At 22.9% G+C, this 16,037-nt stretch overlaps 1 protein-coding gene and 2 non-coding genes across 3 annotated transcripts; 2 read left to right on the top strand and 1 right to left on the bottom strand.

Moving 5' to 3' along the window:
* Window positions 1-1,443: 1,443 nt before the first annotated feature.
* Window positions 1,444-1,516, top strand: Phum_PHUM346630. The gene has a single exon. It is a non-coding gene; the product is annotated as a tRNA-Lys (tRNA).
* A 1,887-nt stretch (window positions 1,517-3,403) lies between these two features.
* Phum_PHUM346640 lies at window positions 3,404-3,476 on the bottom strand. Its single transcript has one exon. It is a non-coding gene; the product is annotated as a tRNA-Lys (tRNA).
* Window positions 3,477-10,642: 7,166 nt separating this feature from the next.
* Phum_PHUM346650 (uncharacterized protein) lies at window positions 10,643-11,322 on the top strand (the record flags this gene model as incomplete). The annotated part of the gene is made up of 2 exons (XM_002427762.1): window positions 10,643-11,087; window positions 11,285-11,322. 2 exons carry the CDS (start codon window positions 10,643-10,645, stop codon window positions 11,320-11,322), a joined length of 483 nt encoding a protein of 160 aa, XP_002427807.1.
* Window positions 11,323-16,037: the final 4,715 nt, after the last annotated feature.

Below are 16,037 nucleotides of genomic sequence, written 5' to 3' on the forward strand. Positions count from 1 at the left end.
AATCAAATAGAAATAAAATAATTTTTTTTTGGTATTATTAAATGAAATTTATTATTATTATTATTATGGATTAAAATTTTTTTATATCAAATATTTAAAATAAAACAAATAAAACAAACGAGTGAGTTCTCGTAATAAAATTTCATATAAAAAAAAAAAAAAAACTAGTTAAACCTCTGAACGGTAAAAAAAAAAAAAAAAAGGAATTTTTTTCCACGAATAAAAAAATAATAGGTATGCCTGATTATATATAAAATGTAGGAGGTAGGAAAACAATATGAAAATTCTATAAGACAAAAAAAAAAAAAAAAAGTAGTGAATCAGACCGAGAAAAGACAACAACAACAACAACAATGCTGAAAAGATATCGAAGGAATGTCCATTAAACAAATTGGTTCTCACATTTCAGGGAGGTCCTTCCCATTTAGACCATCCTGGGTAGAGAAAGAGAGAGAGAAAGAGAGAGAGAGAGAGAGAGAGAAAAAATTCAATTTATATTTTATTTCTCAGAGGCAGATCCATTAAAAAAAAAAAGGTTACTACTTTCAAGCCGGGGGTGCCCAGACGTAGTTAGTTAATGGCTTCGTGATTTGTTTTTTTTTTTTTTTTTTTTTTTTTCTTCCCATTTTATTATTTTTATTATTTTATTATTATTATTATTATTATTATTATTATTTGCAAGAATGACTAAATTTATTTTAAAACAATATTTTCTTAATTGTTTACTACTTTTATTTTTATAATTATCATTATTTATATTTATTTTACTTTTTTTTAAAACTAATAATAAATTCCATGTTTGTTGTTTGTTTTCGTTTGTTTTAAGTGAAAGTTAATATGGTAACATTGACAAGAAAATTTTTTTTATATAATACATTATTAATTCATTGGAAAGCTAGTTTTTTTTTTTTTTTGTTTATCGTTTTTAAATATATATAAATAAAAATTGTTCAAGGCAATTAATAAAAAAAAAATTTTTTTTTGGTTTTTGGGTCAAATTTTTAATTCTTTTACTTTTTACTGGCAAGGGTCATTTTCATTGCTTTTTTTTAAAAGATGATTTCTTCTGGAAAGTTCTTTTTATTATTATTATTATTTTAAATTCTAAGAAAAATGATTTCTATGATTACGTAAAAAAGAAAAAAAATATACGTAATTATTATTATTTGACATCATCCGGTTTATTTAAATTTAAATTTTAGTCGAACGTAAACGAATAATAATAAGGAAATAAATTAATAGTTATTCTATGTAAATAAAAGTTTTAAATATTTTATTAATTAATTAATTAATTTACGTACTCGAATGTAGCAGAAGAAAAAAAAAATCAATCAATTGAATTATTGGAGAGATAATTTTTAAAAAAAATTCATAATTTATTTATTTGATGAGATTTTTTTTATTTTTGTAATTAAAACAAATAGGAAGAATTTTCCAACGTGAGCCCGGATAGCTCAGTCGGTAGAGCATTAGGCTTTTAACCTAAGGGTCCAGGGTTCGAGTCCCTGTTCGGGCGTAATATTTTTTTTTTTTTTGTCTTTGACAATTTTTTAAAATTTAAAAGTGGGTCACTGCCAACTAACATGAAAATTTTTCACATTTAGCCGAATATAAGAAATTTTCATTTTTGTTTACACGTAAAGAAGTTTTTTTTTTTATTTTTAATAAATTGTTATTATATAAAATAATTACAAGTTTGTTTTGACATTGATCGGACGCAAGGCTATAATAAAAACATATTTTTATTTATATAAAAAACTAGTCAGCACAACTATTTTATATATATATTTAGAAATAATCAGAATGAAGTTTTCCATTTTATATTTTTTTTTTTTCACTTGTTTGCGTGTTTAGAGATTCAACTTTTACGTTTTTTGCAATTTTTTTTTTTTTTTAAGTGATACAAATAACTCGAGGCATTTTTTTTTTTTTTTTTAATTGTTTTTAAAAGTTAAAAATAAAACACACAAACACACATATTTCTTTTTTTTTAATTATTAAATTAAAAAGTCGAATTTCCATAAACGGTTAAAAAAAAATTATTAATTATTATTATTTTTGTTGGAAATTAAGAAGAAAAAAAATTTTTTTACGCGTTTAAAACTTGTAAACTTATTAAAAAATAAATATAAACAAATAAATTACAAATGTATAATTACAAAAAATGGGGAGGGAGGAAGGGAAGGGAAATTAGTATCATTAAAAGGTAAAAATAATTAATTTAATATTTTTAAGGAAAATAATTTAAAAACAAAGATGGCGAGGACACGAAACAAAACATTTTTCCTCACTTTGATAAAGTCCTGTTACAAAGTTTATAATTTTTTTTTTTTTTTTATGGTTCTTTTATTTTATTTATTAATTAATTTATATTCGTTGCAAGTATATATTGTTGTGAAGGCCTCCAAAAAATCGCGGAAGTTGTGGGCTACTTTTTTTTTTTTTTTTTTTTTCATGGTTAAAACTTTGTAAAAATGTCGATATTAAAACAAAAAATGGAGTAAACGTATTTGAAAATTATAAAAAAAAGTGCTTTTTTTTTTTTTTTAAATTTATTCGTAATTAAAACGATTTAAAAAAGTTAAATTTGAAATGATATACGCCTACTTGATGATAAATAATAATTATAATACAACAGGAAGCATACATACATACATAGTTGTTGATTGTTGTTATTCATGTAAATTATGAAGTTTAACAAAAAAAAAAAAAAAAAAAATTGTGCACAACGTAAAGTGAATAAAAAAAAAAAATTTATTAATTCAGTGCAGTTTAATTTAAAAAAAAAAGTGGAACTTGATAGCCGTGAACCGTGAAGGTTGAAAATAAAAAAAAAGGCCGAACTTTGTTTCAGTTCAGCCATTTTTCTTTTTTTTTTTCTTCCAATTTTCATTTCGGTAGCATAAAAAATAAACAAAAATAATTTCGAGATGATTTTGTTACATAAAAAAAAAAATATTTAAAAAATTTTTTATACCTAAAAGATCTATCATAATATGTGGTAGTCTCGGTTTCAATAGCGGCATTTTCTCTTTTAAACGAATATTATTATTATTATTATTATTATTATACCAACTAAAAGAAAAGAAAAACATTAATAAATCATGTTGTTGATAGATGTTGGAAAAGATCACAATAAACGTGGCCACAGTTGGTGGCCTCAGGTTTTGATTATTATTATTATTTGCAAGACAAATTAAGAAACAAAAAATTTTTTTAAAATTATTATATAAATGTGACGTGATCATGTTTTTTTTTTTTTTTTTTTTTTGCTAAAATGGAATCTTAATAACTATTTATTTTTCTTGCATTCCTTTTAGAAGATTTTTATCTATATTTTACTCGTACCTATTTTATTACGTTTCGCCATTTTTTTTTTTAATAAAAAAAGAAAAAAAAATATCGCCCGAACAGGGACTCGAACCCTGGACCCTTAGGTTAAAAGCCTAATGCTCTACCGACTGAGCTATCCGGGCTTCTTATTGATAATGATGATTTAAATATCAATCACTGAGATAAACAAAAAAAATTTTCTTTTTTTTTTTAAATTAAATTTTCCGAATTTTATTTATATAATTAAATAATAATAATAATAATAGTTTGAGAGTGTGAAAATATTTGCTTGTTTTTAACATAGTTTTTGGCCCCCCACTTCTCTCCGCCATTTTTTTTCTTTTTTTTTGATTTATAACAAGTAAAACGTTTCGAATCGAGGAGGATTGTATTGTAGTAAAAAAAAAAATTTTTTGTCAAATGAATGAAGTAAAAAAATTTTATTTTTATTTTTAAAACAGGTAAATTTCATATAAGGTTGTGATACCATCGAAAATAATAATAATAATAATTTTTTATAGTTATTGGATAGAGATAAAAGTAAAAGAAGGTATATGATTGACGTAGGGCAATATCCATTTAAAAAAAAAAAAAATCTTTAAATAGTAAAAAAGTTGTTCATAAAAGAATGAATTGCGGTAAAAACAAACAATTGCCACCAAATTTTTTTTTGTTGTAAAGGTATCCCTAATAATAATAATAATATATGAGTTCAAGTAGTTTTTCGTGTTGCGTTAGTTCGGCTTCATTGAGCCATTGTATAATGATAAGAGAGAGAGAGAGAGAGAGAGAGAAAAAGAAAATTTATGAGAAAAGTACATTTGTGCCAACAACAACAACAAACATTCCGAAGAAGTTTAACACAATAAAGAAAACGATTTTGCACATTTAAAAAAAAAATTTTTTTTTTCTTTTTTTTTAAATCAGTACCCTAGGAAGGGGGGGGGATTTTGTTAAAATATTTGTTATTATTGTAAAAGGTGTCAGTCATTCCCTTTTTTTTTTTTTTTTTACAAAAATGGCGCTCGAATTTTATTTTTTTAAAACAAATCTCAAACTTTTTTTTTTTTTTTTTTACAATTGCACGTTCCGTAAACGTATTTTTAATATGATCACGTGATTAAATATTTATTAATATTAATATTCATTATATTATTTTATGAATTATAATTAAAATGAATAATAATAATAATAATAATAAGGTTTAAATAACAGTAAAAATAAAAATTTATTTAGTTATTATTAATAAAGTATACGCGGTGGTTTAATATTATTATTATTATTATCATTTTTAAACGTTAACTCGTAAATAAATATAAAAATCTGTTTTTTTTGTTTAAAAATTTTTTTTTAATAATGAAAAAAGAAAACATTAAAAAAGGATTTTTTTTTTAAAAAAAAAAAATTTGTTTGAATGATTTATTAAAAGAAAGAAAAAAGAAAACATTTCGTCGGAATCTTATGGTTTTAAGTAAAAACCTGATTTATTTATTTATTTATTTATTATCATCATGACCGAAAAAAAAAAAAAAAAAAATTTTTATGTCATTAATAAGGTATTGAAAAAGCGGAAATTGAAATATCTCATTAGGACCTTTTCCCTTTCCTTTTTTTTTTTTCCTTTTCTTTCCTTTTCTTTAACTTTACCGTATAATCTTTCTTAACTTACAATAAAAAAAAAAAAAAAATCTTCATTTAGTTGAAATATAGTTTTTCCCTTTTTTTTTTTTTTTTTTTGGTGCATCAATTTTATCAAATGAAGTTTTTTCGTGAGAATAAAATTATTGCTTGAAAGAAAACCTTAAACAGTGACGTATCCAGCTAAAATTTTTTAAACAAATAATAATAAATATTCTTTCATCGTCGTACTTCATTACAAATTGAAAAAACATTTTCGGTTTTTTAATTTTAATAAGTAAAATTTATTTATAACACGTATTTAGTGAAAGTATTTATTAAATATCAAAGGTCATAATAATAATAATAATAACGGATAAATATGAATATATGTATCTTTTTTTATTTTCGATTTATCATTATTAATTATTTAAATATTTCGAATGGGTCCTCAGGGGGCAGAGAATAGGGGAAAATATCGTATATATAATATAAAGATCGAAGAAGATGAGTTTTAAAAAAAAAAATTACATCGAGGTTACTAACTACGGTCCTGAAAAGGTATTTCACTCAGATGATTGTTAATAGATTCCGCGGTTCCTTCAAAGAACAATATTTGTTAAGAGTAATGGAGTAGCCTATACCGTCCTGTGAGTTCTTCTCTAAAAATAAGTTCTTGTCGGCCTCAGATAGAAAGGCTTGTTAAGTGGGAAGGGCCTTGAAGAAGAAGAAGAAGAAGAACTCTTCGTGATTACACAGATTTGGTCATCACCTTTTTCCCCCTTCCCCTTCCCCTCCCTCTCCCTCCTCTCTCTCTCTCTCTCTCTCTCTCTTTTTTTTTCTGTTTTTATTTTTCTCTTAATTTTTTTTTTTTTCGTCTCTCTCTCTCTTTCTCTCTCTCTCTTTCTCCCTTCCCCTTTTTTTTTGTTTTTTGAGTATTGACTTTTTATTTTGCTTTCCGTAGAATTTTTAAAATTATTAATAATAAAAAAAAAAAAAAAAAAAAAAAACTGGCACGTCATGGCTTTTACTTAGAACTTTGAAGAGTACTTCTCTAATAAAAAAAAAACTGGAAACAGTAATTTATAAAAAATATGGCGTTGCCAATTACCTGCCAATGACTGTCAAGAATATTAAATTCTAAGATTTCCGGAACTCATTAAATTTATTTATTTAAAAAAAAAACGTAAAAATTATCAAATAATCGGAAAAATTTTTATATCACGAACATATTCTAAAACACACACAACCCTTAACAACAGTAATAATAATAATAATTTTGTAATTAAGGCTATAAGATAAAACAAAAAAGGTATTTAAATAAATTATTATTATTATTATTTATCAATAAGTTTTTTAACTCTTATACGTCCTTGATTCTTTACATAGATGTGTTTATATACCATCGTGTGTGTGTGTACAAATATAATTATATATATATATGTGCGTATAGATGGTTAGATATTTGCAAGTCGACGTGTCTTAGGTACAAATTAATGTGTTGTCGTACGACTACTACTTACTTGTGAGTAACACGCCCTGAAACCATAAAATAACTTGTTTTTCTCTCTCTCTCTTTTTAATTTCCGAGAAATGCCTAGGCCTAGGCCTATTTCTATTTTACTTGAAAATATTCATTTAATACGTAGATGAACGAACGTTGTTTGTATATATATAAAAAAAATATATATTATATAAATATGAGTTTGTTTGTTTGTAGGATTTTTTTTTATTGATATTTATATATATATAACATGTTATTGATTAATGTTTTCATGTTGTTTGTATAGTTAAGAGGTCAAATGTTTTATTTTAATAGAAATAAATTAGGAAATAAAATTTCAGACAATAATAATAAATTCAGGTATAATACTAAAAAAAAAAAAAAAGAAAGAAAGAAAAATTTCAAAACGAAAATTTTGTTTAATTAGAAATGATTAATTTTCTTTTTTTTCTGTTTTTTTCTTAAGAAAATCTTAAACTCGATTTGTTTTATTAACGTATAAATAATCATTTTATAATAAATACGTGTAATAATTTTTTTTAAAAAGATTAGAATTTAAATGGTTTTAAATATTTAATTTAAAGTTTTTTTATATTTACAAGCACACACACACACACACACACGGGCTAGTATTTTCTCATTTTTCTTATTTAGTCAGATCAGCTTTATGAGACTGCCTGGATCCTTAGGTTCGGTTACTGAGAAATAAAAAATGAAGAAACCTTAACGTTTTTTTTTTTTTTTTCGAACGAAAAAATAATAATAATTTAAAGTCCTTGAAATTAATTTAAAATTATCGATTATTATTACCAACCAATTATTATTATTATTGATCGATATTGCACACCTTGATTATTCATATGATACTTTGATACGGAAGTGCCTTAGGTACATTACAAGGTATAAGGAATTTTTATTAAAAAAAACCTCAAATGCCCTTTATTTTCTTAAAATATATATACATACTGCTACTATTGATTTATTTATAGTTTCTTGCTGAATAATAATAATAATAATATACGTTTTCTAATATTAAAAAAAAAAAAAAAAAAAACTACCTGATTTACATTAAGACAAACAACTTGTTGATTATTATTATAAGAACTACTTTCAAAATGCCAGGCTCGACATTCCGGAAAACAAGTTTAAGGAAAATTCTGGCTGCGGTTAGTGTTTGCCTCAAAACGAAGGGTGATGGCTTTTTTTTTTTCTTTAAAAAAAAAAATATTATTATTATTATATTGTGCGTATGTATATACATCTCGATTACAAGTTTTTTAATAAATAAATAAATAATTTATAATATTAAATTCAAAAATTTTACTTTCAGGATTAACGCAATTATTATTATTATTATTTTTAGCCTAAGAGAGTCTTTTTTAAAAAAAAAAAATTGCTTTCACTATGGTAAAAAAAAAAAAAAAATCTAATTATGAAAAGTTGTTTACAAAGTTTTTCATATCAGCTATTTTTAGCTGATGATAATAATAATAATATATACCTTTGAGACAACATTCACCAAAAATATTAATAATAATAATAATTGGCGATTACAGGTCTTTGAGAGAGAGAAAAACACACACACCAGATTTATATATAAATTTTTTTTTTTTTCATTATGTTTATAAATAAAAATCTAATAATGCTGATAATTACTACTACCCCCACCACCACTACCACCACGACGTCCACCATATTTAAAAAAAAAAGTGTTACTGCTATATAAATCCAGCTCAATTAAAAAGTTATTCACCTTTGATTTGATTTTTTTTTTTTTTTTTTAAATTTATTTATTTCTTCAATATGGTTAATGTTGATAATTTTAAATAAATAATGTCGGCCCCCCCCCAATTATTATTAAATTGTAAAAAAAATTAAATTTAAAATAAAATAAAATGGTTGCATAAACTATTCCTGCATTATCAAAATCCAATCAAATGCTAATAATAATAATAATAATTGTGATATAAGAAATAAATGCCTAAAGATTCTCTGGCCAGGTGTTCAATATCTGTTCAGGTGTGTGTCTTTCTCTCTCTCTCTCTCTCTCGTGTTGACTTCACCGGAATGAACCAATAGGTATAACCTTTTACCCTCTGCTAAATTGCTTTTACCATATCAGATCAACTTGGCCCGCCAGGTTCGGTTTTTTTTTTTTTTTTTTGAATTATTAAAACTTTCTAATTCTAGGTCTCTACACATACACACACACACACAAAATTTTTTTCTTTTACACTTTACATATTCAAAACAAGGGGATTATTTACCTATGTTATGTTTATTTATTTGTGTATGTTTTGATTATTATTATTATTACATTATACCGTTATTCTTCTTCTTCTTATTTTTCGAAAGGACCATTTTTTATTTATTTTGATTTGTAATTTCAAATTGAACAAAAATTCTAAGGAAAAATAGAGAGTAAATTAAAAAGAGTTAAAAAAAAAAAAGGAAAAAATTCTTCGTATAATTATTATTATTTTTGCAAATTTTATATATATATTTAAATAACGGTAGATTTTTTGTTTTTTTTGTCAGATAGTATTAGTAAGGATTTTATTGTGAGGTTTTAAAAAAAAAAAAAGAAAAACGTTAAAGCTTGATAACTAATGGAAAATGTTTTTAATATTATTTATTCAGATTTTATTTAAAAGAAAAACCAGTCGATATGCAAATTTTCTTTTTTTTTTTTTTTTTTTGTAAAAATCAATTTTTTTGTAATTTACACACACAGTATAGAATTTATTTATTTATTTATTTATATTTAAAGTAAATTTTATTTTCAGATAAAAAAAAAAAAAGAAATATTTACAATACAAATCGTTTAATTTTTTTTTTTTTTTTTTTTAACTTAAACTTTATTTAAATTATGGATATATTAACAAGAAATTCAAGTTAGTTAAAAAGCAATAGGTTTTCTAATTTTTTTTTTTTTTTTTTAAATAAAAACCTGATATAAAATTTTTAAAAAAATAAATAAATAAATAATTTAAATTTATTTAACGAATAATTTCCAATAAGCTTCTTTTCGTTCGACATTAAAAAAAAAATAAATAAATTGAGGTTTTTATATTGTCATTGTCCCTTTACAATTGATTATTTTAATAATATTTAATTTCATTATTATTATTATTATTATTTTATATTAATTTCTAATTATTACGCAAAATATTTAGTAAAAACAAATAAAAAAATTTTAAACGTAATCAAATAATTTTTTTTTGTGTTTGTTTTTTGTAAATAAAGTTAAAGAGAAAAAAAACATTAAAACGACATCTGAAAATTTGTACCGAAACATAAATAAAATGAGCGACATCTGATGTTTTGTAAGTAAACTAAAAATAATTAAAATTAGTTATCCTTTTGTTAACCAGGTGTCTCTTTAATAAATTTCCGTTAAATTTTTATTATTTTTCTTTCAGTAAACAACCGAAATGTTTTAAAAAAATTTTCTTCTCGTCATAATCGACTGCTGCCGGCAAATTTTTTTAATTTATTTATTATTTCCGTTTCTTTTAATAATATTCTTTGATTTTCTATAAAATATAAACGGATGAGTGAGAAATCAAAGTCGGGAAGGAAAACTAAAATCTGGGATAAACGTTGACAAAATGTGAAAATCATTTAAACATCAGCCATTTTTTTTTTTTTTTCACTTCCGGTTAAACTGTTGAAAAACATTTTGTAGGTACAGTTTAATGAAAATATTTAATCGAAAACGATTCGTAATTTAATTTCTAAACAGTAAATTATAAAAATAAATGATTTTAAATTTGATTATAAATTTTTTGTTTACGTGACGGGGAAAAAATTTTATTTAGGAAATTAAAATTAATTTCGTTTAAATTTGTTTTCTGCACGTGTTTTTTTTAAAATAAATTTTGTACAGACGGGTACTCTGAATTAAAATGCATGTAAGAAATGTTGATAGAGTGGCTGGCACATATGCTGCTCCTGTTGTTGTTGTTTTCCTGAGAAAACTGAGAGGAGGTGAATAAATCTAAAAATAACATTTTTTCAAATCTAACACAAGCCAACTCTTCCGTTCTTTAACGCAACAGTCTGAATTCGAATTTATAAGCAGTCGAATCGCGATCGTCGAAAAAAGTTTCCCGTTTTTTTTTTTTTTTTTATATCTTCAAATTCGCGAATGTCTTCTTGAATTGATATATTAAAAAAAAGTGAATAATGTCCGATTGGGGTTGGGGAGGAGGTCAACCTCCTCGTTCGTACACGCCTTCACCTCCCCCAAATATAACCAGAGGGAGAGGATCCTTACCTTATGCTCCTAGTCCCAGACCCAGATTTAATACTTCTTCTCCTTTAGGATTTTCCAGTCCGACTCCCCTTAGATTTCCACCACCACCCCCTGGTTATTGTCCATCTCCCATACCCATGTATCCTCCTCATTCACCCAAACCCTTTTACGCTCCCTCACCCGTTCCACATTATTCAGATTATTATTATTCTCCTTACGACAGGTATTCGAGTCCTACATTTACCGGGGTTCCTTTAGAGCCCCCAACCCATTCGGAAAATGAAAGAGCAACAGCCGATATAATAGCTGCTCAAAGTCAGGATTACATCGATGAAAAATTAGCAGAATATCAAGCAACAATCTATCAACTTCAAGGTAAGATTTTTATTTATTATTATTTTCCGGAAATGAATTATTTAAACCGGAATTTCCGGCGCGTTTTGAAATTTCCGGTGAACGGAATTTTCGTCCCTCATATCATCATCATCATCATCGTCAGAATTAAGGAGTCTTATAAGAAAAAATTAGATAAACAAATTTTATTAAAATTTTCTATTTTACCTTAACCTAAGACAACTCGGAACATTCTGGAAAAGTTTCGTTTGTATAAAAAAAAAAAAAAAGTCGTAAAAAAGTTGATAGTTAAATATATATATTTAAAAGCCTCCATTTAAAAAAAAAAAAAGGATTCAAGTTCGACTAAATCATAAATTTTTATTATTATTATTATTATCGTTTTCCTTTGAACACAAAACTTTTTTTTTTTTTATGTTCCACGGCCGACTTTCATTTTGTCTGACATCTTGAAATTTTTTTTTTTTCACCTTGAATGATTCGCATTTGCTATATATATATATATTTATTTTGGAAGTTTCTTTTCTTTAAAAAACAAAAACGGAAATGAATAATAATAATAATAATTATTATTACTATTATTTGTTTTTACACGAAAAAAAAAAATTTATGGTTGTTGTTGTACATGAGTGTGAATGTTAAACTTTACAAAAGTTTTTTTTTTTTTTTTTTATTTAAATATAAAAGTATTTCGAAAGATATTTAATCTTGGAGTACACCCAAATTAATAATAATAATAATAAATATGTGTGTGTCTCTCTCTTTCTCTCTCTCTTTCTAATTTTTATTAAATTTACCTTTTTAAATATTATCTAAGCGTACGTTAACAATTTTCATTTGAAACGTTATGGAAAATTTTCTTTTTAGAAAATTAATTTACAAAAAAAATATATTATTTATTATTTACAATAATATTAATATATAATATTAAAATATAATTGTATGAAAATAATAATAATAATTATTATTTTGTTGGAAATAAAAAGAAAGTAAAAAAAAAATTTGAGGATTTTGGTTTTATTTATCATCGTTTATTAATTTTTTTTAAAATTCACTTTTATATTAATTTTCTACTTCCACGTCCTTTTTTTATTTAAAACGATTTATATAAAAAATTATTAATTTATTTATTTAAATAAATTAATTTTTAATTATCGGTTTACAATTCTTCTTATCGGACGTGACACGAAATGGCGGAAATTTCACGTCTTGACCTAGTTTTTGTTTTTTTTTAAAGGAGTAAACATTGATTTTTTTTTTTTTTGATCGCATTATTATTATCAGTACAGAAAAAAAGGAAAAAAAAAGGAAACAAAAAGGAAAAAAAAAATTTATTTTAAGAGTCTTACAAATATGTCGTTACCTAATAAAAAAAATTATTTTGTTAGTGACACCGAAGGCCACTTAAAATATTTTCAATATCACGTAGTTATTGAGTTTTTTTTAAAAAAAAATACACGACTAGACGTCTATCTATACTCATTAGATAGAAAATTCTAGAACATTTTTTTTTATTTTTGTTTAAATGTTTTAACTAAAGAATAAAAATTTGCAAAAGAAAAAAAAGGTTGGCGAGATGATAAAAGTTATAATAAGAGAGCAACAAAACAAGTTTTTTTTTTTTTTTTTTTTTTTTATTGCGGTTGCTAACGGAGAGATCCTCTCACATAAATTTTTACAAGCTTAACTAATTTCTTTTTTTAGTCTTAAAATCATTTTTTAGTCCTTGTATAATTTGCAGCAAAAACTAAAACTAAAACGTTGACTAAATTTCAAACTAAAAAAATAGCAACTGTGTGTTTTGTTTGTTATTTTCATTGAAAGCAAATTATTTTTTAATTTTTATTAAGAATCTTAATTGAAAATTTTTTTTAAAAATGTTTATGTACGAAGAGAGAGAGAGAGAGAGAGAGAGGGAGAGAGAGAGAAAGAGAGAGAATTTATATATATATATATATATATATATATATATAAATAAATTAAATAATTTTTCTATGATGTTGACGTTGTTTGCCACGACGATTGACTCATGAAAAAAACTTTTTTTTTTTAATTAATTGATAATAAAAATTTTTCATCAAGTAAAACTTAAAACTGAAAACAAACAAACAAACAAACAAACAAACAAACATGCAGAAACGGCGTCATTTCTATTTTTAGTATTATTTCCATTACGTAAAAATCATGCAAAGACATTCTTAGTTAAAAAAAAAAAAGAAAGATTAAGACTTTAAGACTGGTTGGTGGTATAATAATGGCGGAAAATAAAATTCTATGTTCACCTTATGGTCAATCTCTGACCTGAAATTATATTTAATTTCCGTGGGCACGGCTTTAATAAATTTCTAAAGGGAAATTAAGTTATCATTATTATTATTATTATCATTATTATTTTAAAAAAATTTTCGAATTAAAAAAAAATAGCAAAATGATTAAAATCTACGTAGAAGTCGAATAAATAAATAAATGAAAATTTATTTTATTTATATTAATAATTTGATTAAAGTTAAAATACCCCCCACTCCCCCCCCCAAATTATTTAACGTTTGTTTTCTGTGGTTCAGAATTTTTAAAATAAAATTTTATTTTAATATTTATCACGTAAATAAAAAATTTACATTTGAAAAAAAAGAAATTCGTGTCTTGGATTAAAAACTCATTTTAAAAACTTTATGCGACGAAACAATTTTTTTTTTTTTTTTTACTCTATGATAGGAAAAATCATTTGAAAGTGAAAATATTTAATAATAATAATAATAATAATAATAATAATAATAATAATTCGTAATTAAAATTTTTTAAATCATGTGATCTTTTTTTAAGATTTGATTTGAATATAAAAAAAGCAAAAACAAACTTTAAAGAAACCTATGAAAAATTTAAAAAAAAATTATTATTATTATTATTATTACTATCAAACAAGTAAATAATAAATTAAAATCTTCTGCTAATAAATACTACTCGAAATTAAAATTATTATTCATTTATAAAAATTTAATATATGTTTTAATTAAACTATATATATATATATATATATATATATATCATTGTTTTTCTATTTGTTGTGACGTCATTTAAAAATTTCTTCTGCTGGAGTGTAAATTATTATTATATATATATATGCAAGGAATTATAAAAAAACTTTTTACTTCCAAACAAATATGGCTGATCGAGTGTAATTAATAATATATGTGGGTTTATACTTAATTAAAAGAAAATTTTTGGAAAAACAAAAATTCTTACATTAATAATAATAATAATATTATTGGTATATTATGTACGTTACGTTACGTGCCAATTATTTTTAAGTAAAATATAAATGTATTGTTATTTTTTCAAAAAAAAAAGGCGGGAATTTTAAGCGCATTTGCAAGAAAAGTGTCAGCTGGATTATCGATTTTAAACATGGAGGAGAAAATTGTCGCTGAAATTTTTTATTCCATCAAAGGCAGTCTCTATTAGAAACGTGGCCAATCTACTTTCATTTAGTTTTTCTTTTTTCTTTTTTTTTTTTTTTTTTTGGCATATTTTGCGCGTAGAAACCTTTTTTCGTTTTGTTTTTCCTTGATATAGTGAAGAAAATTATTAATAAGTGTTTAAAAATTTTCGTGGTTTTTATTCGCGTTTGATTTATTATTATTATTTTAAATGAAAAACCATGACGTCATCATCATCGGTTTGTTTTATTTTTTACATTAAAATTGTCATCCGATCAAATTATTCAAGATGTGAATTATACCTATCAAATAATAATGATAATAATAATAATAATAATATTTGGCCATGTAATTTAATTTTTTGAAGGTTTATAAATTATTTTGTCCTAGTCGTGCGTTTTTTGAGTAATTTTTTATTAAATTAATTTTAAATTTTGAAATTTCCTTTCATTTATTCAGCAATCGAAAACAATCAAATTTAAAGGGAAAAAAAACTTGAAAATTTTTATTGTAAGACCGATTATAAAAAAATAAAAAAATTTGTAAATATATATATAAATAAGTCATTCAGCCATCATTTCAAATTTAATTAATTAACGAAATCGATAAAAATTTGATTTATTATTATATTGAATTTCAAACGGTCAGTTAATATCGATTAATTATCATCAATTACTTAATAATTATGATTAAATATTATTATTATTATTATTATTATTGTAAGGCTCTGTGAAAAAAAAAAAAAATGGAAGAGGATTCGTTAAAAAAAAATAGTAAAATATTTTTAATTTTTAAACGCACTTAACATATATAAAGTAGATATTTGTAAACTTTTTGTTTTTTTTGATAAATTTTTTTTATTTACGTTTTCATTATTCATTATCACGATTTGATGTTTTGTTATCACACTGATAAGAAACAAAAATATTTAGGTGAACATATTTCCTCAAAAAAAAAACAAAAAAAAAACAAATACAAAAAAAAAAAGAAGCGTGAAAATAATAATATTTATTTATTGTTTAAATTAAATTTTTTTTTTTTTTTGGGGTGGGGGGTGGGGGGTGGGGAAATAATTTTTCATTTATTTTCGGATAAAATAATTCGTACGACGTATTAAATAATAATATTTAAAATGTAAAAAAATTAAATGAAATTATTTATTTATTTATATATATAATTACGCAGTTTTTAACTCCTTCACAATGTTTATTATCTTTAAGATAAAATTTTTAATTTTGTCCTCATTTTATTTTATTTTGGATAAATTTCAAAATGAAGTTTAAATATATGTTAGAATTGAAAAAAAAAAAAAATTATTTTAACTTCCCTTGCAACAAAATTATCATACTTAAAGTATTTTACAATTTATTATATATATATATTATTTAAAATTTTTATTTATTTATTATTATTTAAATAAATATTACAACAATTACATTTTGGCACAATGTACTTAAATTTAAAAAAATTACTTCATTTTTTTTTTTTTAAAAAACATGTTTGTTCATATTTCTTGTTTTCTTTTCTCTTTTTT

The sequence above is a fragment of the Pediculus humanus genome, genomic scaffold (genome assembly GCF_000006295.1).
Source record: "Pediculus humanus corporis 1103172107761 genomic scaffold, whole genome shotgun sequence".
In the NCBI taxonomy this organism is placed as follows: Eukaryota; Metazoa; Arthropoda; class Insecta; order Psocodea; family Pediculidae; genus Pediculus; species Pediculus humanus.